The following is a 27,803-nucleotide window of genomic DNA, read 5'->3' on the forward strand; positions in this document are numbered from 1 at the left end:
TCCCTCCCCGCTCGCGATTATTTTTTTCGTACATCATATTTGAAAATTATTTCCGTTTTTGATAATCAAACACGGAATAAAGCAAACCTCTGAAAAATCAACTGATTTTACCACATGCGTTGCAAATATATAGGCCTAATTATGATGTACGAAAAAATAATCGCCCCGCTCCTATCCTGTCCTCGATTTCTTTTCTTCGCCTTTCCTCTCCTCTCATCTCCACAGATGTCCGCATTTTTCTCAAATGTTCCTCAAAGTTTAAGTTTTTGGGTAGGCCTACACACCGTCAGTCCAAACCACTGTCAGTCCGAATTTTTAGGGTTTCTAACCCTAACCCTAACGCTAAACCTAACCCTAAACCTAACTCTAACCCGGACCATAAAAATTCGGACTGCCGGTGGTTTGGTCAGCCCCCCCCCCCCCCGCCAAATGGGTTGATCCCCCCTCCTGAAATTCACTTTGCCCCTCTGCGGACTCTGCCATTGTAGTTGGTAACTTCAGTCAAAGGCGGTCAGCCTCCCCCCTCCGCCTAGAGGAAAAGAGGGTGTGTGTGTGTGTTTCATGGAGTTGTGTGTGGAGAGAGAAGAAAGGGAGGGTGGGGTGAGAAAGGGACCGGGAGATGAGGGACAGGCGAAGAGGGGAAGGGAAAATTGGATCAAGTTCCCAATATCAGCACCACTTTCACCAAAAGACCCTTGAAGTTTTATTAAGGGATCTAAAATGAGCGTTTATGGCGTTTCGACAGTATTTTTGTGGGACATGAGAGCACCTCAGACGTATCAATTGCATTCTGAATACGAAGCATGTCTTTCTGATATCAAATAATTTTCATTTTTGAAATTACGATATAATAAAATTTTATGACAAATTATTAAAATTTGATATTTTCAAATTTTGATATATATAGTCATCGAAGTAAATTTTATAAACCTAATGATATATTCTTGAAGTGTATGTAGCTGGGAGGAAAAGCTGACGATCAATTGAAAATGTTGACCTTTTATATGGATTTTTTCCCAAAAGACCTAATTTTTTTTTTTGGTGTTTTGGGAAAAAATCCATATCTTCAATACGAAAGGTCACAATTTTCAATTGATCGTCGGCTTTTCATCCCACCTACATACACTTTAAGTATAAATCATCAGATTTATAAAGTTTACTTCGAGTACTGTTAAATATCAAAATATCAATTTTTAATGATTTGCCATAAAATGTGTATTACATTGCGAATTTCAAAAATCAAAATTATTTGATATCAGAAGGACATTCTTCGTATTCAGAATGCAATTCGATATGTCTGATGTGCTCTAATGTCCCACAATAAATTAATACTGTCCAAACGTTCATACCCCTTCCCTTAACTGAACTAATAATATCGAGTTGGTTCAAATAGTGATAATAATTATTATTATTATGAGAGAGGGGGCGCCTGACCACTTCCAATGACAGTATAATAAGCCCTCTGCTGAATTCTATTTAAAAAGATAAATTAATGAGCAAATCTTTGTTAAAGAAGCCAAGTTATAAATCAACTCACATAATCTCTTCGGTTTTCGTTTGGTACAATACACAAACAGAAATTGAGTTAAAATAGTGATTATAATATTACATGTATTATGATGAGCGTTTGACCACTTCAAAGATAACTAACCCTACATAGTATATCTATCGGTATTTGGCAGCATGCTTAATTGTATTTAAAAAGATAAATTGATGTACAAATCTTGTTTAAAGAAGCCAAGTTATAAATCAACTCACATAAACCCACATTAAAGAACCAGAAATTGAGATAAAAAAGACCTTTTGCTCCAATTTTGCGCAAAATGGGTTGATTCACCACCCTGAAATTCACTTCGCCCCCCCCCCCCCCTCGTGCCCCCCAAAATGCCTGCCGCCGCCACTGCCCCCCCCCCCATCCACCACCTCCCCCACCACACCATGGTTAGTTTGCGTAAGGGATTAGAGAGACTGCTCAGCTGCGCAAGCCCGCTCAGTGTTATGCTAATTCTCTTCATTGTTTTACCCGCAAGTTAGACACTTTAGGTAAAGGTTTACACCCAGTCGCCTTTGGAACAGCGGTTTTATTCAATAAAAGTCAATCAATCGTCGCGATAACGTAGCGACTGAGTTTAAACCTTTACCTAAGGTGAGGAACCTCAACGCTCTGCAGGGTCTATTGTTCTATTGTTTCCGATTAGAGCGCTGACATATTGGAAAATGTTGCCAATCAATATTCATGAGAGTGTACATTCAACGTCCAGTTTGCGAAATTGGGTGAGTTGTGTTTGGTAGGTGTGAAATACATCTGACTGGGCGTTTTATTTACGTAACGAATAAAGGCATTGACATCATCGAATGGCTGCCCAGTGCTGTTATGTGTTTAGTTATTATATAGGCCTTATTATTGTTATTAAATGTATTCATCATTCCTTTCTTTTCCCTTCTCTGTACTTATTCTTTCCTAGGCCTACACTTTATCACTCCCTCGCTCTCATTGTCCCTCTCACCCTCCCTCTCTCATTCCCATCATTTTCCTTATATTTCTATTTATCTACTTGTCTTTATTATATCTTTTTATTTCTCCCTTCCTCCAGCCCTCTCTCATTCTCCATATTCCCCTCCTCCCCTCTTCCTCCCTCCTCCCCTCCCAAGACTTCTCACAGAGGTGAATCTGCCCCTCCCCAACCCCCCTTCCCTCTTTGGGTACGCCACTATTTCTATACCAATCTCCTTCTTAAAATAAAATTAAATGGACATTTCTTAAAAACAACCTTTATAGGCCTATACTTATACTTGCATGTATACGTATAGCTATTACCATTATAGTGTAATATAGATATATGGACTGGACATGGCAGCCTTCATACATTCTAATGTGTAATCGATCAGCGAGAGCATTCAATTTATTTAAATGAAACGCCTAACGTCAGGTGGGTGGTAAAGATGATTGCATCGACAGCTAAAGCCTCCTTATATACTTCAGACCCACACAAGCACACATTTGGGATACGTCAGTACAATGGTACCACTTTACACATGACTGCCCTTACACACGACTGTAGTGTGGTCACTTATTGATACTCGCCTGTTGTGTAGAGCGTTAATATGATGCCGGATCAGTGACCAATTTAATGGCGGAACCCCTTTATTCGAAACAATGGTACCACTTTTATGAATAGCCTGTCGCAACTTCTAATCGGCATCAAACGAACAAAAGATTATATAATCTATTGCGACTCTATTTCTATTTAAAACCTCTTTGAGTAACCTCTTCCGTAACAAACAATGAAGATAATTAGCATAACAAGCGGCCTTGCGCTCTCTAATCCCTTAACAATGAAGGAACGGAGTAGTCATGGTTCCGGTCATATCCTTTATCCAGAACAATCAAATGTACGGTATCTAACAAAGGAGAATTAGCATATTAACAAAGGATGTACCTAGTAGCCATGGTACCCGTGATGCATAACAATGAAGGTACCGAGTAGTCATGGTTCCGGTCACATCCTTTATCCAGAACAATCAAACGTACGGTAACTAACAAAGGAGAATTAGCATACTAACAAAGGAGGCACATAGTAGCCATGGTACCCGTGATACATAACAATGAAGGCACGGAGTAGTCATGGTTCCGGTCATATCCTTTATCCAGAACAATCAAACGTACGGTAGGAGAATTAGCATACCAACAAAGGAGGCACCTTAGCGGTCATTCACCTAATCCCAGAGAAGTGGGTGTGTTTACGTAGGCCTACTTGTAACTTCACTCCCGGGAGAGGAGCGAGTGGAGGTGAGAGGGAATGAGAGAGACGGGGTGGGTGGATTGGGCCATATGTGGGAGAGAGAAGAGAGGGAGAGAGGGCAGATAAGGAGAGGGGATGGACTGGGAGAGGAGGAAGAATTAATGTTACAGGAGGGAAGCGGACTCTGCCATTGTAGTTGGTAACTTCAATCAAAGGCGGTCGGCCCCCCCCCGCCCCGCCTAGAGTGAAAGAGGGTGTGTGTGTGTATTTCATCGAGTTGTGTGTGGAGAGACTGAGAAGAAAGGCAGGGTGGGGTGAGAAAGGGACCGGGAGATGAGGGACAGATGAAGAGGGGAAGGGAAAATTGGATTAAGTTCCCAATTGCGGCACCACTTTCACTAAAATACCTTTGAAGTTTTGTTAACTGAACTCATAATATCGAATTGGTTCAAATAGTGATACCCCGGTAATAATAATTATTATTATCATGAGAGAGAGAGAGAGAGAGAGAGAGATCAGTGGCGTACCGTGGCCGCCCCTACCCCGGGGGCTGAAGAAAATTAAATTTTGGCGTCCTTCCTCAACAGCCCGAAAAGGAGGTCTGAAAAAGGAAGAGCAAAAAAAAAAAAAAAGAAAAAGCGTTAGCTTTTAGCGCCCTAAAACAAATGTATAGTACCATTTTTTCCAAGTTTTTTATACTATTTAAAATTTGTTCGCCCTTTTTTCTTTACTAATTCTTTTTGCCGCCCCTTCTTCTTTTTGCCGCCCTTCTTTTTGCCGCCCCTTCTTCCGCCGCCCCTTCTTTTTGCTGGCGCCCCCAAAAGCCGCCCCCAAATACTCGCATGGAGAGAGGAAAGAGAGGGGCGCCTGACCACTTCCAATGACAATATAATAAGCCCTATATATCAGTATTTGGCAGCATGCTGAATTCTATTTAAAAAGATAAATTGATGTGCAAATCAATCTTGTTTAAAGAAGCCAAATTATATTAAATCAACTCACATAACCCCGTTTGTTTACGTTTGGTACAATAAACAACCAGAAAGTGAGATAAGAAAGACTTTTTGCTCCAATTTTGCACAAAATGGGTTAATTCTACCCACCCCCTGAAATTTACTTTGCCCCCTCCCCACCCTTGTACCCCCGAAAAATGCCTGTCGCCGCCACTGCCCCCCCAACATTCCCCCACCTCCCCACCCCACCACTTATATGGTTAATTTGCGTAAGAGATTAGAGAGACTGCTCAGCTGCGCAAGCCCGCTCAGTGTTATATGCTAATTCTCTTCATTGTTTTACCCTACAGGTTAGACACCTTAGGTAAAGGTTTACACCCAGTCGCCTTTGGAACAGCGATTTTATTCAATAAAAGTCAATCAATCGTCGCGATAGCGTAGCGACTGAGTTTAAACCTTTACCTAAGGTGAGTAACCTGTTTCGTAACAAACAATGAAGAGAATTAGCATAACAAGCGGCTTGCGCTCTCTAATCCTTTACGGAAACTAACAATGAAGGCACGGAGTAGCCATGGTTCCGGTGCTATCCTTTATCCAGAACAATCAAATGTACGGTATCTAACAAGGAGAATTAGCATATTAACAAAGGATGTACCTAGTAGCCATGGTACCCGTGATACATAACAATGAAGGTACCGAGTAGTCATGGTTCCGGTCATATCCTTTATCCAGAACAATCAAACGTACGGTAACTAACAAAGGAGAATTAGCATACTAACAAAGGAGGCACATAGTAGCCATGGTACCCGTGATACATAACAATGAAGGCACGGAGTAGTCATGGTTCCGGTCATATCCTTTATCCAGAACAATCAAACGTACGGTAACTAACAAAGGAGAATTAGCATACTAACAAAGGAGGACCTTAGCGGTCATTCACCTAATCCCATAGAAGTGGGTGTGTTTACATGTTCGTTTAATTTCGAAAGTAACTTGCGAGTGTGTCCACACAAGACGTTGGCCTACTTGTAAGTTCACTCCCGGGAGAGGAGAGAGTGGAGGTGAGAGGGAATGAGAGAGACGGGGTGGGTGGGTTGGGGCCATGTGTGGGAGAGAGAAGAAAGGGAGAGAGAGCAGATAAGGAAAGGGGATGGACTGGGAGAGGAGGAAGAGTTAATGTCACGGGAGGGAAGGGGACTCTAGCATTGTACTTGGTATAACTTCAATCAAGGCAGATCAGCCTTTCCACACACACACACACCTAGAGGGAAAGGTGTGGGTGTGTGTGTGTGTGTGTGAGTGGGGGTGAGAGGGAGTGAGAGAGACAGGGTGGGTGGGTTGGGGCCATATGTGGGAGAGAGAAGAAAGGGAGAGAGAGAGCATTATGATGAGAGAGATAGAGAGGGCGCCTGACTACTCCAAAGGCCAGTATAATCTCAGCCCTATATCATCCCTTCTGTTTTTATTTAGTACAATAGAAATTGAGATAAAAAAAATACCTAATTTAAACAAATACATATAGGCGGCGCCGCGGGGGGGGGGGGGCATGGGAGAAAATTAGTTGATTTAGCCCCCTCCCTATGCCCCCGAAAAAAAATCCTGGCCCGCCATTGTTTATGACATAGTACACACAAAATTATGCAAATGTAAACTTGTGGCGCCAATTTTGAGCAAAAGTTGTCTACCCCACCCCAGACATTCACTTTGCCCCTATCCCCGAAAGAGAAATTCATGCCGCCCCCCTACCCCCCACCTCTTCTTGAGAGGAGCCTGAGAGAGGGTGAGATATTAGGCCTACTATTATATATGTATCGATGCACAAACCACAAACCCTCTCATTGTTATGTGTATATACTTTGGATTCGATTTCAAGTGGGATTTATTGATTGATATCAGCACGCTCTTCGTGGTGTGTCACGCATATTGAGTACTTCAAATCATACAGCTGATTGACTTTTAACCGTAAGTCTATTCATCAAAATCTACGGTGCATATGCATACGGGAGCCGCAACAACGCTATTGAATGGACTGCACTGCGCCATGATTACGTGCACCGGTTCAAATCCTTTGTTTGGAGCCAATCAATAATTTCACGTACAGCCTCTATGCAAATTAGAGTTTACACACGCTGCAGCTGGGGTAATCGACCGAAGCTGGTTGCCGTTAGTGATCGAATGCATGAGCTTATTTGCTTTACTGAATCGATTTACTGGATTAATTTCCTGTTAACTGGGTTTAATGCCACAAAGGTCGAATCGCCTTTGCCATGGACCATGACTGCATCATGGCTCACTTCGTAAAAAACGTAAATACCACATTATTGCCGAACGTTTCAAAAAGGCTTTTTAAAATTATGTCTGGGTACGTTAAAGTAACGCAATTTTACCATATTTTGGTCCAAAAAGGAAGATGCGCAAGGCATCATTGCTTTATTTTTCTTCTTTAAGGGTTTTTAGGAGGACCTCTCCCAATAGAACCATTCGGATATGTGTCCCCTCCGTTCCCCCTAACCTCGCTACCCCGAAGATGCGCTTCTTTACATCTGCATCGTCTTAACGGTCGATTAAGTATAAAAATATAACTGCCAGAGGAACTTTGAAAAAACGCTCAATCAAATACCATCGCCTAGTCGTAAATCATGCGTTTTAAGACTATGTGTGGCGTTTCAGTGACCATGTAATAGCCAGTCCTATGATTGAAAAAGAAATTGACTGGTTTAGTGATGTGTAATGCGTCAAACGCTAATACTTATGCAATCATAATAGTATGTACATTATTTACCGCGACTACTAAGACAAGAAGATGATGCAAAAGAGGTGCCTGGTTGTAATTTAAAGGATCTACACAACTTTTATGTATCGTGATGAATGCGAGTGAAGATATATCCCAATCCATTTGGGCGATTAATATAGGTGTACAATATATTTTGACATCAATCCAGTCTCTTATAGTAACTGCTACACTTTTAGGAAACGCGGGAACAATTGCTGCGTTTTACAAAGTTCGTGGTCTACGTGAAAAACCAAGCGATCTCTTTATCTTGAGTCTATCGTGTGCCGATCTCATAATGGGGTGTTTGATTTCTTTCACCGTTCCTACATATGCTCTCGGATATTGGGTGTGGGGCAAAACAACGTGTCAACTATTTTTTGCCTTGGCTAATATCGCTGTTACTGCTGGAATCTTGAATACGCTAATGATATGTTGGGATCGATATTTACTCATATCTAAAGAGTATCCTAAATATGTGAAGACGCAATCAAAACACCGGGTTATTGGTATAATAACAGTAGTTTGGGTTTACTCATTAATCAATGGATTTATAGAGTGGATGGTCTGGGATGTTGTTAAGGTTCCTGAAATAGTGCATGACTATGATTTCACTCGGGAATGTAGATCTCCACCGAAACACAACTTTGTTTTTCAAACGCAAGCATTTACTCGTAATATTTTCCTACCTTTGCTGGGAATTGAAGGACTAAGCGTTGCATTTGTTGTGCTTTTACGGCGTAAATTGCACAAACGGATGCAAGTAACAGATCTTAATTATTCCAATACTCGAAGTCAACAGTCGCAAGAAAGCAGTAACCGGTCGGTTGGATCGTCGACGGTAAGTCGCTCTAATGTTACACGTTCGTCGACGAACACATCAGGTGGTTCAACAATTGGACATAGGAATTTCGGAGCTGATTCTACAAATATGCTAGTAAATACAAGAAATGCTGAACATACATCTTCAAATCCTAAGAACAGATATGTGAAAGCAGCCATTACCTTAGCGGCTCTCGTAATAGCTTTGAATTTATGCTTGCTACCGTTTATCTTGTACATACTCTATGTAAGCTTAGTTTGTCCTATATGTAGCAATAGACTTATTCGTGATATTTTGTCTAATATCGTCATTCCATTAAATTCGTGTATTAATCCTATCTTATATGCAGTCACCATGAGTAAAATAAAACGATTTTATAAGAGACTTTTTGGTTTAAACGGTTAGTTGCAACGATAGTTACTCAATCAGTGGCAAGAGGATCATTTCAAATTTTTTAATTACAAGGTTGCTCTTAACCCATGAATTATGGAAAACGTTTTGGTCTCATAACTGCTAAACTGCTGTTAGTCTAAGGTGTATAAAAGATAAACCAGACGAGTCAAACTGTGACGTCAGATTAATGTAAAAAATGCACACTGTTGGAAAAATCATTTTTCCGGGTTCACTTTAGTAATTGTAAGATATTCAAATAATACACCTTTAGATTAAAAGATCTTGCTGTTCTAGGGTATTCCCCTTCTGTGTGTCTATAATTATGTACATGTAAGATGCTGCCTTTGCCTCAGAATGTGAGCCTCCTTTTGTGGAATCTTAGTACAAGGAACAACAAATCACAGTGATGAATATATTGAGTAGTGGATATATAAATATTGGCCATACATTATGACACGATATTGGATAGGCAAAAGACAAAATCCTATCTTTTATTCTCATTCTTATTCAGTTTAATATAATTTTCTATCAAAAAATGCCTTTTTTTTCAGAAAAAGTAAAGTTACTTTTGTCCGGACATCCCCGTTGTTTTAAATGAACGAAACCGTCACGACCATCTAAGCCGCCGAACCGCGTTCTTAATTATCGCACGTGTATTACGCGAACGCATTATCGCGCGATCATTGAGGATCTACAAGCGTGGCGCCGTTGCGTGTTGGCGCGCTTACTGTCTTATATGACTATCCACTATCGTGCCATAATAGCTCATAATGTATAGGTGAAAACCAATCAAATTGCGTGTATTCTTGACAAGACGCGCCAACTGAATACCCCGTAAAGGAATAAGAATTTTGAGTATATAGGCATATGGTATACTAAGTTGCTTTGTCATGCATTTGTCTCCTAACAGGTTTCGTTCCTAAATTGTTTGTGATTGATCCGCATGCAGTCTAGTCCTGAGCTAACATGATTACCATCCCCACCGTTTACCAACCGGTCCAATTTATTAACCGCTGACGTTTGCTCAAAAACTAGCAGGTAACCACGCGAAGCTTGGGTATCACGCAAGTTAAAAATGTTTTGACCAAATAATGTTTGATGTGTCAACTGTTAAAAATATGTACAGATAACAACCTTATCGTGTATTCGATTGAACACTTAATTTAAATTCTTTTTATTTTAACGACGCTTTTTAACATCGCACTTTTAAATGTCCAATATTACTATTCAAACTATAAGTCAATAGCGTCATCAATGTAATGCCCCTAAGGCTTTCACGTGTGTAAGTTAAGTCAATTTTGAAAAGATATACTAACTATAGAATATTGTGAATACTTATTTGCATCTTCTCATATTTTACCCATTGTTATATAACTATGAAAATAATTAAAATACATTATGAACTATTAATTGGTTATTTGTGTTATTGTGTACCATACAACAACAGTGAACATTTCAACACTCATCATTATTGTTTGAGAGATGGAATAGCTAAATAAAGAAATTTTACAGATTTCCTTGCGCTTGTTGACATTGATGAGAACATAATTTGTCTTTCTATTCTATTCTATTATTGCGTGTTTTAACTATTGAACAATAAAAAGGTCATCAAGGTTTAACAAGATGAAAGTACTGTTTAAAACAACAACAAGACAATGCTTTGAAACGGTCGAGTAGGGTCAGGTGAACTTCATTGTTAATGTTGATTGTTTGCAAATGGAGGGCCCAAAAAGTACTTTAAAAGTACATGTTCATATAATATGAACAGAGGATGATTTAATGAAGCCCCATCATGCACTGTAAAAGTGTTATCACTCGAGTTTCAACTGCCACATTACTTTTCAAATCCCATTGAATTCTGTGCAAAAGATGTTGTTTTAGAATTGTGGGTGTGTCATTTTTACTTGGTCGATTTCAGAATAAAAGTGATGTATGCATAAATGATAATTCACACCTGTAAATAACATAAAATGTGAAATCGACCAGCATTTTGAATGTGTTTTTATTGTAAATATGTCTGTCCAAATTCAAATTTAACCATGCACGTCTATGCAGTGGGCGAGCAGTGGTGTCATGTTCACTCACACAGCTATGCTAACCTCAAGTGGAATGTTGGGTAGTACTTAAATCATCCTCTGGGATATGAACAAGCATCAAAGACTTGAGCTGAATGTGAAAAGCATTTCCATTTAATTGAATTAGATTGATATTTGAATTACAATAAATTGCTTTCTTTGTTTGGTATAAATTTTTAAAGCATTGTGATAACATTGGAATTCATTGTAAACTTAAAGTTGAACATGTTTATTTGAAAAACGAAAACGGAAAGAACAGAAAAACACAGTTTTTCTTTCAGTTAATATGGTAAATCAGCGAAAGTCGCTATGCATCCAGTTGATCAAAAACGATTCTGTTTTGTCAACCATATTGTGCATCCATGGTGCCTACAAATCAATAGATCCTGCTACTATAGTTCCAGATACTATAGCTCCAATTTGTTTGGCTGTAAAAATATTATCCTCTTTTAATGCCAAATGAAACATAGCTAAATCATAATCCTTTTGTTAGTTAGCAATTAAGATTAATCTTTAATATTTGTGCAATTTGAGGGCAAATGTAAAACAAAGAAAACCAACGATTGCAATTACAAAATTCAAAACTTGGCACAATTGACTAAAGTTGAATGCATAACCTGTACAAGTCTTTGGGTTTGATTGTCACAGCATACGACAAACACCCTAAAAACGCACGTTTTTTTACACTTATTTCAAACTATTAAAATTGGACTTCTATTACCAGTTAAATTTAATTATTAGGATTTAGCTATTTTTTATTGGCAAAGCAGAATAATATTATTGTAATTCATGTGACTTCTGTATTATATGCCGTCACTTATGTATCCAATTAATGAACACATCCTTGCGGTCATAAGGGATTCCTAGATGTTCGAAATTGACCCTCGCTTTGGTGGAAGGTCATGATTCCTGTACATAGTTATCAAAACAGGGTTCTTTAAAGCACTACATTGGAGAAAATATCAAACTTACTCAGCGGCGTAGCCAGCAAAGACAAATTCCATGTCCAAAAACGATTTGAAAAAGGTTAACAGCGTGGTCCAAAAGAACTTTACTTAATTTCAAAGGTTTATTTATCGGAGCTTGTAACTGCTACTCACAATATTGTTACACAGTCAAAATATGGTGAAAAAGTGAAAGAAAAAGAAGCTAAATTAACAAAATGGTACTAGTTTTTTATGTAAGAGGGTCCAAATCACTTTGTCCACGTGCAATTACCATCAGTATTGCGTTAGGCATACATATCATCAGAGATGATCAATCTCATCTTCTTATTACGTCACTTCGACAGCGAATAGTTCCACGCTTTGTATGCGTTTTGCCGTGCCAAAAAACTATTTGTTAATAATTAATTTTTAAGTGACGTAATAATCGGATAACTATCATAGTAATAGTTGAAAACAATTTTTGATATACCGCGCCGCACTAGTACGTTGACGCGGTACCTCTGCATTGAACCATATCATGCTGAACACTCGCACCTGTAAGATTAGTATCTTTGAAAAGAGTGATATTGTATTCAATCTATGATTGCAGACATGCACAGGTGATGAGTGCAACTTGCTTGTAGTGCAACGCGATATATTCAAATATTGTTTTGAGTCAACTATTCCAGATTAGTGGCTTTCCCAATGTCTACTGTTGGGGCTGGGCGGTGACGACGAAGCGATTTATATCCCTGACGTTTTTCAAAACGACTTATCAGGCTAAAGCGTAGATCCCTCCTTTGCGTTCATTTTAGTGATACATTTTTACCCCAGCCCCTACGCGGGGGTAGGAACGTATTTAGTTTGGCAATTTATCTGGGGTATAACGGGATTTACACGGAGTCAACTATTCCAGATTAATGTATTAAATCCATACACCCATTATGCAAGACATGACTTGAATCTTCCACACAGGGAGTGTATATGTAAAATAGAGTCATCCATTCAGGTAGGCCCATTTGAAATTCAAAGATTAAGGTCATGTCTTCCGGAGGGGGTGCATGGATTTCAACTTGAATATACCATTTTGTGGTTAGTTTACTAGTATTTAGATCACAGGAAATTATGCTTTCCCATGATGCATTTATGAAAATACACACTAAGGCTAAAAATGGTAAATGCTATATAGTTCCTACTGATGGTGAAATAATTGTGAATACTTGTGCGGGGGATTTTGAAATATGTCCGATTGAGCTAAGGTCAAAAGTCAAATGTTAAAAGTTGTTCTGATGGGGTTGTAACTCGGGGAAAACAATCCCCGGCACTTGGGGAGTATGAAACTGCAAAGGTCATCTGAGGTCTAGTAAAATTTAAAGTTGCTCCGATTGGGCTTTAACTCGGGAAAAATGATCCCTGAAACATCTGGAGTATCACACCAAAAAAGGTCATCTCAGGTTAAATGTCAGGTTAAGTTGCTTCGATTGAGCTGCAACTCCGGGAAAATGATCTCTGACACTTCAGAAGTATGACAATGCAAAGGTCATCCGAGGTCAAATTTAATGTTGCTCCGATCGAGCTTTAACTTGCAGAGAATGATTCCTGATACTTCAGGAGTATGAAAGCGAGGTCATCCGAGGTCACAGGCCATGTCAAATTTTTGGGCGAGAAATGCGCAGCATTTCTCGCGCTATTGCGATGGGTTTTGGCCTACTTATTCCTCACAGCGTTGCAGAAAATAATCGTGCTGTCTATGTAATCAGGAAACTACAGAGGCGATAGTGTACATTTAAATTTGTCATTACTACTTCATGTTGATATACAAACAGTGCTATAAAGTTGTTTTACCAAGGAATGTGTTTGTATTAAATGAAATAATTGTTTTACAACTTGGATGAACTAGAATTACTTTTATGCAAATCCGAAAATTGCAACATATATTTTCATTTCTTTAAGATTGAGCGGTATTGCCAGATTTTACATACAGTTGGGCTACATTAATAGCCTCATTATAGTTTTATTAACACTGACAAAATACTTACTTGTATGTGCTTGCTGTTCTACTATAGCGTATAAAATCTGTTAATGATACTATAACCACACAGTCAATTAAGTTATGTCAACATGTCCTTTTTTGAGATCGTATGCAAACACTGAACAATGACATCTCATTTACATAATAATGAACTCATGTCTGTGGGCCCATTTTAGTCGCCATTATCTTATTTACATAATGGTTTTGACCTCGAGTCATGAGTGGTGATTCATTGTTTAATTGCCATACTCCTCTAAATATTAAACGGTAAAGTCCTAAGGTAAAGGGCTATTTTGTTGTGTAGTCCAACAAAGATGGGTTACTAAAAAGTATTCATAACCTCATTAATAAACGCGATGCGTGCGATCCAATCATATTTTATTATTTGTGAAAACGCGAACGCAAATCGAGGTCATTAATATCTCACAATTGACCGCAAAATGCGTAATTGTTCCAATGTCGCACACAATTGACTTCTGCGTTCGCCGTATTGTGCGTCCAACGAACTGCGCGCGCGCTGGCTGCCGTATTTGGATTGCGCGCTACCATATTTGCACAGATTCTGATACGCACTTTTGTTAATGGTCGTTTTGTTTTAGCCTGATCGATTTTGGGAATGGGAAGATGTAAAAATTGTTTATTTTTACAAACTTTTGAGGAACATTTTGTGTTATTTTGTAAAGTTAAAAGATCAAAGTGACGGTTATGAATGAGGTTAAAATAACTTTGCATCGGTTATATGGAGGGCATTGTGAAAAATCTAAACATTTTGCTTTGGACCTCGGAATATCCCTCGGGGCTGCGCCCCTCGGGATATTCCTCGGTTCCAAAGGCAAAATGTTTAGATTTTTCACAGTGCCCTCCAAATAACCCACTCTGCAAATAACCAATGCGCAGTTATTAACCTCTAAGCCTGTACCGTACAGTCCTATGGTGTAGGGTTTTTATTTTTTTATTTTGTTGTCCTAATTTGATTGCTCTCCTTGGTCTCTTCGTCATTTATATAACTTCCAACACAAATCTTCTTAGGGACGCACCATTAGATTCTCAGGGTGGGGGTAGGAAGTTTTTCACACAAAAAAATCACCCACTACATGAACAACCTTTTTTCCACTAACTCTAAAAAAAAACCTTCCCCACCTAACTGTGTATAAATGCATGATATTTAAAAAACAACTTGACACCTTCGGCGGTGAAAAAAGGCTTTCCCCGACCCCAACTTCCTACCCCCCCCCCCAGTATCAAATGGTGCGTCCCTTAATTTAATTCTTTTAATCAACATTTCACTCTGCTAATGATGACAAGTGAAAATCGAAGTAATACTGCATTAGGCCAAATAAAACTAGAGTCAATAGATTCTGAGTACAAGCCGCCGGCAGTAAATATAACATTTCAAAATTTGACCTTTGACCCCTAAACTTTGACCGTCACCCCCCGGGCCGTCACCATTGACTTTTTGTTTTGTCTCACTAAGGTCTATCATATGCAGCACTCAGATTTGCCATACCTGGTAGTTTCAAATTTTACACATTTTGACCTTTTGACCCCAAAGTAAGCATTGTACAAAGAGGTCACCATTGACTTTTTTCTTTTGTCTCACTAAGGTCTATCATATGCAGCACTCAGATTTGCCATACCTCGTTGTTTCAAATTATACACATTTTGACCTTTTGGCCCCAAAGTAAACACTGTACAAAGATGTCACCATTGACTTTTTGTTTTGTCTCACTAAGGTCTATCATATACAGCACTCGGATTTGCCATACCTCGTTGTTTGAAATTTTACACATTTTGACCTTTTGACCCCAAAGTAAACATTGTACAAAGAGGTCACCATTGCCGTTTTGTTTTGTCTTACTAAAGTCTATCATATGCAACACTAAGATTTGGCATATCATGTTGTTCAAATTTAGTTTGTATTGCATACGGGGTCAAAGGTCAAGCAATGGTCAAGCTGTGAACACCCTGAATACCCATGCCACTAGTGACCAACATGTATTAATTAGAGCTTTGGCGCATCTTGTTTGTAGAAGAAGAGGCAGATTGCCAGAAAGAAAGAAAGAAACAAGCCGACTCTTGAACTTTGACCCCTATAACTTGACCCCTGGGTCACAGATGGGGTCAACTGCTCGTGCATTGTGCTTAGGATGTCATAAATTTTTTTAAATTTTTGATTGACCTTTTGACCCCCTTAGTGACCTTTGACCTCAATGAAAAAAAAAACCTTATGTACACCAACAAAATGCATTGTTCCAATTTTAATTAAAAAATTCTACTATGTTTAGTTGTTGAGATAAAAATTCTTAAAGTTATTTAACTAAAAACAGAAAGTGACCCCTTAATGACCTTTGACCCCCCAAAATAAAAATACCATGCATACATCAGGGAACACTGATTCATGTGTGATGGTTATATTATTCTGGTCTGTTTATCTTTTAAATTTTTGATAATTTTGGTTTTTGACCGGAAGTAACCCCTTAATGACATTTAACCCCAAAACTGTAGACATCCTAAAGACCCTGGCTAATAGCAATGCATGTGTATTAATGGCGACTCTCTGCTATGTAATTTGTACAGACAGTGATTTTTTGAATATTTTTTACAAATTTTTCAGATTTTGACCGGAAATGACCCCTTAATGACCATTGACCTCAATTCTTTTTAGGAAGTTTTAAGCACTGCCACATGTTGATTCATATGCATGAGTCACATGATCATTGCATGTAATTTGTGGAAGGAGTAGCATTTTTTGTGAAATCAACATTTTTGGCCATAAGGTCAAGGTCAAAGGTCACAGTCAGGTCAAAGTAAAATGTAAGGTTTGGCCTAGTCCAGTGGTCATTTGGCTCAAGTATGGTTGAAATCTGTCGAAGCATAAGAGAGCTAGGGCGAAACGTGGCAAGTCACGCAAAATGTCACGAGGTTGCCAGAGGAAAGAAAGAAAGAAGAAGAACTAGTGGCAAATGGTGGTCATAGACCACAAACCTAGCTGGGGTATGTTGGTTTTTGGAGGTATCTGACCCCTGCAAAATGTTCCAAAAATGTTCCCCTGGTTATGAGATTTGTTGTCACTAAGTTTGAGTCCCATACTTCTTACAGATGTCCAGGAAATGCAATTTTAAGATTTGACCCCAGATGACCTTTGACCTGACCCCTGCAAAATGTTCAAAATATTTTCTTCTGGTCATCAAGTTTGTTGTCACCGAGTTTGAGCACTGTATTCCTTACAGATGTCCAGAATATACTTTTCTAAGATTTGACCTCTGTGTGACCTTTGACCTGACCCCTGCAAAATGTTCCCCTGGTCATGAGATTTGCTGTCACTGAGTTTGAGCCACATACCCCTTGCATATATCCAGAAAATGAAATTATAAGATTTGACCCCAGGTAATCTTCAACCTGACCCCTGCAAAGTGTTCCAAAATGTTCCCCAGATCATTAAGTTTGTTGTCACTAAGTTTGAGCCCTGTACCCTTACAGATGTCCAGGAAATGCATTTCTAAAATTTGACCTCTACATGACCTTTGACCTGACCCCTGCAAAATGTTCCCTGGTCATGAGATTTATTGTCACCGAGTTTGAGCTCCATACCCCTTACAGATGTCCAGATAATGCAATTGTAAGATTTTACCCCCTTAATGACCTTTGACCCCAATTCTGTATGCAAGTTGTAGGCGTGTGGTATAGCCGATGCATATATGCAAATGACATCATTGTACTATATAATATGTGGCAGAAGAAGCATTTTGAAGATATTTGGTTAAATACCGGAAATGCCCCCTGAATGACCTTTGACGCCAATTCTGTTTAGACACTATGGGCACTGGATATAGCCAATACATATGTGCAAGTTACGTAATTGTAGGGTGTAACATGTAGGAGGAGAAGCATTTTGAAATTTATTGCCAGAAAGAAGAAGAAGCAAGAAAGAAGAAAGATCGGGTAGTAAAACAGTACCTAGCTCGGGGGGTTGAAAACCCCCCAGCTAGGTAATTGGAAGAAGACAGTACAAGCCGACGTTCGTCGTCGGCTTGTAAGAAGAAGAATTGAAGAAGATAGTACAAGCCGACGTTCGTCGTCGGCTTGTAAGAAGAATTGGAAGAAGACAGTACAAGCCGACGTTCGTCGTCGGCTTGTAAAAATAAACATGTTTCACGTTCCCTCCCGCTTCCTTTTTGGAGGTTTCTTCAATTATATTTTATATTTTGAAATTCAGTTATAAGTCTAGGATGTTGAGATACTTTCTATAGCCTTCCCAATATACAAGAAACAATTTGGAAGGTTTTGAGATCATTAGAGGGGCCTACCCTTAGAACAACAAATAAAAAGAGGCCTCCTCCTTTTTGTAGGCATTATTGTGCACGCTAAAATAGCTCTATACAAAATAAAAAGGCCCCTCCTCAGTCCTCTTTTTTTCAAAAACCAGGACGTGAAACATGTTTTTTTAATTTTACTTTGACTTATCAATATGGAACTACACCTTTATCTTGACAATTAATTTGCTTGCCCTATTCTTATTCATGTCCAAAAGACATTTTTGCAAAAAATTATCTGTAGTAGAAAATGGGCTAACTGGAAGCATTTAACCTGCTATGGAACTGACACTCCCGAATCCGACAATGAATACCAAAGAAACCAATTTGAAAACAGGCAGTGACAATTTGAGGAAGCTACCATTTACAGAACCGAAGTATAAAAGCGGAGGTAGAACTTATGAAATGACTCTCGTGAATAAGTCCCAAGAGATCCCACTCCACAAATTATTTTATTGTATTTTTAACATCAAAACATTGAAACAAATCTACAAATAAAAAAGCTTTGGTCCTATAAATGAACCACACGTATTCCAATAATTGGTTGTTTATGTTGCATTGCACCAAAGTAAATTTTATTGTAACATCCCAGCAAACACAAACACGTTTTTAAAACGTTTTAAATAAGTTATATTTTGGCTTTTGGTTAAGGTAAAAACGTTTTAATAACATTACAATGGCGGGTTATATAAAGGTCATGAAAACGTTTTAAAACGTTTTGTATGAAAACACACTACAGCAATATTTCTAAAATGTTTTCAAAAATGTTATTGTAAACTATTTTTGCAAACGTTTTTGCCAAATATTTTGCCAACACGTAAATAATATTATGTTAAAATATTTGCCACCAGCAGACACAGAAATGTTCTTAAATTGTTTTCTTCAAAACGTTTTAATAACATTTAAATGTCGGGTTAAATAAAGGCCATAAAAACGTTTTTAAAACGTTATTGCAAATATTTTGGGCAAACATTTTTCGCAAAATATTTTTTCAACCCCAAAATAACATCCTGTTTAGAATGTTTTGTATCATGTTTTCAAAAATGTTTTTGGAATGTTATTAAAACGTTTTTATTCCCTTTATATAACCCGACATTTAAACGTTTTCTGTAAAACATTTTGTGTTTGTTGGGCAGTAGATTATCAAAAAATATTTTTCAATGTAATGAAAACGTTTTATACCCTTTATATAACCCGACATTTAAACGTTTTCTGACAACATTTTATAACCTTTTCCGAATGATGTCGAAAACGTTTTGTGTTTGCTGGGATACGACAACAATGAACATCTCAAATGGGGGTTGCTCTAATGAAGCAATTTGACTAGTACTTATTGACATTGATCAGAACATTTTTGTCTATTACATTCTTCTCTTGTGTAATTTAACTATTAAGTACCGTTAGGATTCAATGGTATTTTCCTTACAGAATCCGATCCCTCCTATAGATGTATATGCTTACGAACTCAAATTATTTTATCTGATTTACACATTTATCAAATAGCTCAAGTTACTTTCCTTCTGTAGATGTACTAGTACATGGTTATCACAGCGAACACCGTCATCATCCCTATAACTTCGTGTTAGAAATTACCGCGATAGTAGATTGAATCAACTAGTTCTTCAACAGCCACATCTAGCGATTCTGTTGCGGCCGTGTTTAACATGTTTATTTTTGTATGTAGGTGTGTATGTATGTAAGCAACTGGAAAAATCTTGAATCACAGGGAAGACTTGCGGACCTCGAGAAAGCAGATTATGCATGTTCGATGGAGCATTTAAAGAATGGTGATTTAAGTGTCGACCTGATTAAGTTTATCACCAAAGCTAGACTCCAAATCGCTGAATCAAATTCATTGCTCCATGTAATGTTTCCTCAGGTTAGCAAGTCGTGCCCTCTTTGCAGAAATCCATATGATACAATTTCACATGTAGAAAACGGCTGCATGCAATTTCGTTACAATTACATTTCAAGACATAACCGGATCATGAATATCCTTGAAAAGGAAATTAAAAAATACAACAGGTGTGATATCTACCGTGAAAAGATCATCTCAGGTGCCCTGATCACGAATGACGATGATGAAATTGAATTCGCAAACATCTTTCAGGACATTCAAGCAAGAAAACCAGACCTATTTCTCATTGATCACGAAAACATGAAGTGTTTCATCTTGGAAGTAACTTGTCCTTTCGATGCTTTCATTGAGGAAAGTTACAACACAAAGTTCCAAAAGTATACTCCTCTTTGTAACTTGCTCACATTGTGCGGATTTGATTGCAAAATCCTTGTCTTCGTGATTGGGTCACTCGGCCATATTCATCACCGTTTCCGAAGTGGGTTGAAGAAACTTGGCTTCCCCAAACGTGTTGCCAAGGCTGTTGCCAAGTATGCTTCTGTCAGTTCCATGATTGGAACCAACATCATTTGGAGACTGCGATACAGGCTCACCAAAATCAATTAATTCTTCCTGTTCAATTTCATGTTGTTTGTAATTTATTCATGTAATGATTTATAATGCCGCTTTGGTGGCCCAAATGTATTTGTTCATTATTGAATAAAAAAATTCGTATATATGTAATAATATAAAAATATAAAAATTAGGTATTTATTGCAACGAACCCTTTTTAAAATTCGGACTATAGAGCCTATTTTCATATTCGGACTAGAGAACCGTTTTTAAAATTCGGATTAAAGGACCTCTTTTAATATTCGGATTTATAGGGAACCTTTTTTAAAATTCGGACTATAGAACCTTCGAAATAAAGAAGCGTCGGAATAAAGAACCTCTTTTTAATTTTTTTCGGACTAAAGAACCTCTTTTAAAATTCGGACTAGCGAATGCTATGAACACATGTTCGGACTAGCGAACCTTCGACTAAAGAACCTTTGGATTATAGAAGCGTCTGAAGTTATCTTTGTGGTCTTTAAGAGTCACAAAAGCAGGTTTTCTCACTGTTCTGTCTATTCTATCACTGATGTTGAGTGTGTCGGCTATCCTATCAAATTCCTTGTCTATCTCGTCGTTAACATTTTGTTCGGCAATCTTGTATTTCTGCGTGATACTATTTGTTAGGATTTGCTCGTAATCGTCTGGTTTCATTTGGTAGAGGTTTCTAGCTTTATCTGCGTGGACGATTATTTTGTTTGATTCATTTATCTGCTTTACGTCTTCATTTAGTTTTGTTTGGAATTCATTGTTCACTTGCCTGAATTGCAGTTTATCTACTATGTTCAGCATGTCATTTTCAAAGTCCGCCATTTCCGCGATTTGTGGAGGTGTTCGTTTTGATTTAAATCCATAGTTTTCATTCATGTCATCATCGGCTTCACTTTCACTGTTACTTTCTTCCTCTTCTTTGCTCGCGTTGAGAAAAAATGGGCTTTCCATCTCATGCGTCTTATAAGACTCTCGATCTTCTCTAGAAGACATTTCGTATATTATTCCGTCTTTGAGGGTATAGGGATGTATAATAGACTCACGCTAAGTATAAAAATACAATAGATATTCTCCACTATGCAATGCGCCGCTACGCATCTTTCACCCTTCAAAACTGAATCAAATCCGAATTTTGGTCAATGTTTGGTTTCAAAGCGCCGATGTTAGCTTACCGTAGTCTTTCAACACGCATGTTCATGTACACGTCAAACATACTTTTCTACCCAAAGTCAAAATGTAGGCATCAAAGGTCGAAGGTATGAAGTTTGTACATCAGAATCAATTTCGTCGTCACTGGCAACCACGTGATTCGCTAGGAGTATTTCTATTGGTTAGTTCTCCCGTCCGTACTAAAAGAATTATTTGCCAGGTGTAGTCGATGTGCAGCGTCGACTGTTTCCGAATTCTACTAGCTCTACTGGCAAAGCTAACTTTATAGGTCTGTCACACTGCACCGAATAGGTCTTCCGTACAAGAAACGGGTGGTATTTTAGTAAATCCGTTGTTGTTCGTCAATGATCGTTTTATGTTCTTTTTATGTCCTGCTATCATCCGCCAAATGCGTTTCGTGTTAGGTGATGTTCGTTAAATCCGTCGGCAAGTTTTGTGCATGGACAAAACTTGAATCGGAGTGTACCGAATACACATGTTCGGTATTTATCCGATGTGTGTTCGTATGGTGCTGCATATTGCCGGAGTTTGTTCGCTCTCCTTTCGTTCATGTTCGTTCTTTGTTCGTTGCACTCGGCCCGTGTTCGTTGCAACTACGTTCCTGTGAGGCCTTCACCACCGGATAGCATATTTTTGCATTCGGTGATGTACGTTGACCCAGACCGTGTTAGTGTCACACTACACCGGATCTGTCTTCCGTATAAGAAACGGATGGTATTTTAGCAAATCCGTTAGTGTACGTCAATGTTCGTTTATATTCTTCCTGCTATTATCCACCAAATGCGTTTCGTGTTAGGTGATGTTTGTTTAGTCCGTCGACAATACGTTTCAAGTTTTGTGCATGCACAAAACTTGAAACGGAGTGTGCTCGAATACACATGTTCGGAAGTTGTCCGATGTGTGTTCGTACTGTTCTGTATATATACCCTGGGTTTGTTCGTTATTCTTTCGTTTATATACCGCAGGTGTTTGCAAGATTTCGCAGGCGCTTGTGCCGGATGTAGGCCTATGACGAACATGTGCATCGATCATGGGGGGGGGGGGGCTTTCTGAAGGGTGTGTGACGCAATATCATATTTCTCCCAGTACTTAAGTGACTGACAAGTAGAAAAAGGGGAAATTGCACGTAATTTAGTAGGCCTATGCATGTTAGTAGTATTGAAGGAGGGGCACTTTCTGAAGGGTAGAGGACGCAATATCAAATTCCTACCAGTTTTAGTGATTGACAAGAAAGAAAAAAGAAGAGAAAACATGGAAAAGGTTAAATTGTACGTTATTGAGTAGGCCCAGGATAGTATATAGTAAGCCTAAGTATAGGCCTGTGATTATTATAGGCAGTGCTTAAATGTGGTTCCTTGGCCCAAAAGCCTGTGAAAATTACTGCCGGTCCGTCGATATGTAGGGCCCGTGACATTTTGTCACCAAAGACTTAGGTCTATTACTGACTTTAACATATCAATCCATGCATGCTTTACCTGAAATTACGAGTCTGAAGTCTTATATCTAAGTGTCAGTGGATCAGTGTAACATTATAAATTTTGCAAATTCAGTTCGGGCCTTCTTTGTTTTTTGTTTAAGGCAATAATAGTGTAAAAATGATGCACCAAAAACAATTTTCCATTTTTAAAACCAAATTTTTACACAATAGGCCTAAGCCTAATAATGTAAATAGGCCCTACAGTCCCCATGCAAATGGCTTCAATTGGACCTTCATTTTGATAAATGGACAAGTCTTCCTTTTTGCTTCTGCTATGGACATCCACGTGTTATTTTTTTAAACAATTGTTTATATTATACAATAATCATGATAATGGTGAAAACTTTTCAATGGCTTCAATTAGGCTTTCGTTTCACCAATTTGCGGTTGTTTCAAACTAAAATAGTACCCAATAATAGTGCTAAAATTGATCCAAAAAATGACAAATGGCTTCAATTGGGCCTTCATTGTCCAAAGGTTTCTCACCTCTATTGCCCCCAGACGCTGGTTGCCCTGATATATCAGATTTGTAGCCCTTTTGTACTTATTAGCCAATATTTGACCATTTTCGTCAAAGTTTTCCCCCTTAAAAGTTGTCTTTCCCCACTTTGTTCACCTTCTGAAAAAGTGCTTGCTACGTCACTGCCTCTAACACCCTCTCCTCCCCCACTTTTCTGATAGGGTGGACGTCCCTGTTGGTGCCACATGCCACGGATTCGCCGGTCATTTGTCGGACGTTGAACGATTGAATATAAAACGCCTGCAGGATTATTAGCGGCCACAACGCTCATTTGTCGGACGTTGAACGATCGAATATAAGACGCCTGCAGGATTATTAGCGGCCACAACGCATAGAGAAACGAACGGGAATCGGACCCCCAAATCCGGTCATTTGTCGGACGTTGAACGATCGGATATAAGACGCCTGAAGGATTATTAGCGGCCACAACGCATATAGAGACGAACGGGAATCGGACCCAAAATCCCACCGATTCTTCTGCCGGACTGGTGATTTTCCACCGAATAAAATATTTTTGTACTCGGTGATGTACGTTGATCCAGTCCGTCGTAGTGTGACAGACGTATTAAGTGAAGTGTTAAGGTCCACTACACTAAAATGTAAACAGATGCAAAATTCGATTAGATGGAAATACCGAACCTGTATGTTAAAATCAATACGTAACATAAGTAGATTTTATTCTTCATCGTTTCTCACACGTTGGTCAAGAAATATGAAGCGCTGTTTGTGAAAGAAACGCGCGAAATTGATCCGCAAAAGAAAAATAGCGCAATGTGAATAGTAGCGCAACAATATGCTTTGTTTTCAGTTTTATTGTATTACAAAATGACACCAGAAAAAATCGGGTCGATGCTATATATCTGCTGGATCGTAACGTTTAATTAAGTATGAAAATACATCTGCCAGAGGAAATTTGAAGGAAAAAAACCCACTCAATCAAATATCTTCCGAGTCCCTTCATGGCTATGTGTGGCATTTCAATTTGATAATCATAGCCAGTCTACCGATTAAAAAGAAATCAAGTGATTCAGTGATATCTAATGCGTCAAACGATAATACTTACCACTTAATTTAAAGGATCTACACAAATTGTGTGTATCATGATGAATGTAAGTGAAGATATATCCCGATCCATTTGGACACTTCCTGCAGGTGTACAATATACTTTGACATCAATCCAGTGTCTTATGGTAACAGCTACTCTTCTAGGAAACGCGGGAACAATTGTTGCGTTTTACAAAGTTCGTGGTTTACGTGAAAAACCAAGCGATCTCTTTATATTGAGTCTGTCATGTGCCGATCTCCTGATGGGATGTGTGATTACTTTTACCGTTCCCACATATGCTCTCGGATATTGGGCGTGGGGTAAAACGATGTGTCAACTATTTGCTACATTAGCTAATATCGCTGTTATTGCTGGAATCTTGAATACGCTAATGATATGTTGGGATCGGTATGTACTAATATCTAAAGAGTATCCTAAATATGTGAAGATACAATCAAAACGCCGGGTTATTGGTATAATAACAGTAGTATGGGTTTACTCATTGATCACTGGATTTATAGAATGGGTGGTTTGGGATGTTGTTAAAATTCCTGAAACAGTGTACGAATTTGATTTTACTCGGGAATGTAGATCCCCACCAAAACACAACTTTGTTTTTCAAACACAAGCATTTACTCGTAATGTGTTCCTACCTTTGCTTGGAATTGAAGGACTAAGCGTTGCCTTTGTTGTACTTTTACGGCGTAGATTGCACAAACGGATGCAAGTAACAGACTCCGAATATTCAAATACTCAAAGTCAACAGTTGCAAGAAAGAAGTGACCAACCGGGTGGATCATCGACTGTAAGTCGCTGTGGTGTTGCACATACGTCGATGAATACAGGCGGTTCAATATCTGGATATAGTAATATCGGAACTGATTCTACAAATATGCCAGTAAATGCATGAAATGCTGAACATACATCTTCAAATCCTAAGAATAGATATGTGAAAGCAGCCATTACCTTAGCGGCTCTCGTAATAGCTTTGAATTTATGCTTGCTACCGTTTATCTTGTACACACTCTATGTAAGCTTAGTTTGTCCTACATGTGGCGATAGACTTATTCGAGATATTTTGTCTAATATTTTCGTTCCATTAAATTCGTGTATTAATCCTGTCTTATATGCAGTCACCATGAGTAAAATAAAACGATTTTATAAGAGACTTTTTGGTTTAAACGGTTAGTTGCAACAATTGTTACTCAATCAGTGGCAAGAGGTTCATTTCAATTCTTTTAATTAAAAGGTTGCTCTTAAAGGAGTATTTCGTGATCCTAGCACCCTCTTTTTATGACATTTTTCAGTAGATATCCACGAAAAAAGCTTATTTCCAAAATTTCAGTTGATTCCGATTCTCCGTTTGCGAGTTATGCATGATTATGTGTATTGCACTGCTCCATAGACAATACGTTGTAATTTCGTTCTGGTGCACCAGAACGAAATTCAAATTTGGCGATATTTTTGCTAAACAAATTAATCTGCAAGAAATATTTGGTACATAAACATTATGTAGCCAGAGATATCCAGTGGTGTAAAAATCTCAACTTTTTTGGGAAAAGTGGGGGATGAGGCTGTGGATCACGAAATGCCCCTTTAACCCAGGAATTGTGTTTTGGTCTCATAACTGATAAATTGTTAGTCTAAATTGCATAAAGATAAACCTGACGAGTCAAACTGTCACGTCAGATTTATGTAAAAAATACACACTGTTTTTCCAGGTTCACATTAGGAATTATAATGAGATTTTAAAAAATACACCTTTAGATGAAAGATCTTGCTGTTCTTGAAGGACTAATTACGACATTTAAAGCCTATGCATTAAAGCCAATGAATCATTAAACTTGAAACACTGAGAGTGTACTATTTGAATTATGTTAAAAACCTTTAAATGTCGGTTTAGATAAAGGGTATAAACGTTTTATTAACATTTTAAAACGGGTTTTTTATAGGTGCTATATACTGCACCTATACTACTCGGGGACAATAATCCCTGACACTTGGGGAGTATGATACCACAAAGGTCATCCGAGGTCAAAGGTCAATTCAAATTGAAAGTTACTCCAATCAGGCTACAATGATCCCGGACACTTGACGAGTATTAAACCGAGGTCACAGGTCAGGAAAGGTCAAATGATATCAAATGTTAAAATAGGGCTTAAATGTGATGCAAGTTATCCTTGAAGGTCAAATGAGGTCAATCAGAAGCCACCGCCTGATATTCGTGGCTCGTGAGCCACAGTAACTCTAGTTCAAACTTGAATGAAGTGAATTGACGCGTGTATTATGTAATCGCTTATTTCTTCGCAATCAGACAACAGATTCAAGTACAATTAGTGTATAAGATGCATGTAATATGGGTTACACGTTGTTTTTTAAATTGTTGGATTCTGATGCATAATTTTCGACTTTTGGGACACCTTGCACAAGTGACTGTTAAATAAGTAACAATGTGAGGTGTCATGTCAAAATCAGACACTTTTGGGCAGGTTATACATTTTGAGGTTTTTACATGTCTTAAATATAGAGATATTTTGCTCCATAGCGCCATTTTCCCCAATGAAATCGGACAATCCTAAGCAAAGATAATGAATTCGTAAGTTATGGTAATATAAAAATTGGAAATTGAGATATCGGCCTCTAAAAATATTATTGACAATGTTGGGAGTAGGAATTACCTTGAATAATGTCTCAAAAAATACAAGATGCCAGTTATATTCCAGTCTGAAACTATCAGACAATATTTCTAACATTAAAAACATCACAAATTCGCAACAAACCCAAATTGTGAAAAAATCACCCGGGTAGATTTTTGGCTATTTCTCCATTTACGATCCTGCCCAAAAGTGTCTGATTTTGACATGACACGTCACAATAATAATGATCATAAAAGCGGTAAAATTTTGAAGCAATTGAATGTAGTATCATAAAGTGTCGTATTTGCAAAATGCGTATGTCAAGAAACAAATATACCATCTACTTGAACGAATACCATTCCAGTCTAAAGAAGATATTCATGAAGTTAATATAAATGCTATTTTCGTCAAAGATGCTTCACTTTATTAAAGTATTCATCAAATCAACAAATACGTCAGTATGTGAAACGGCAAAAAAAATACACAT

The 27,803-nt window shown here is 38.3% G+C and overlaps 1 protein-coding gene across 1 annotated transcript; it reads left to right on the forward strand.

The window, feature by feature from the left end:
- Positions 1 to 24,738: 24,738 nt before the first annotated feature.
- Positions 24,739 to 25,869, forward strand: LOC140159631 (D(5)-like dopamine receptor). Its single transcript, XM_072183126.1, has 2 exons — positions 24,739 to 25,485; positions 25,621 to 25,869. Exons 1-2 carry the CDS (start codon positions 24,739 to 24,741, stop codon positions 25,867 to 25,869), a joined length of 996 nt encoding a protein of 331 aa, XP_072039227.1.
- The last annotated feature ends 1,934 nt before the right edge of the window (positions 25,870 to 27,803 follow it).

Source organism: Amphiura filiformis, chromosome 8 (assembly GCF_039555335.1).
Source record: "Amphiura filiformis chromosome 8, Afil_fr2py, whole genome shotgun sequence".
Lineage (NCBI taxonomy): Eukaryota > Metazoa > Echinodermata > Ophiuroidea > Amphilepidida > Amphiuridae > Amphiura > Amphiura filiformis.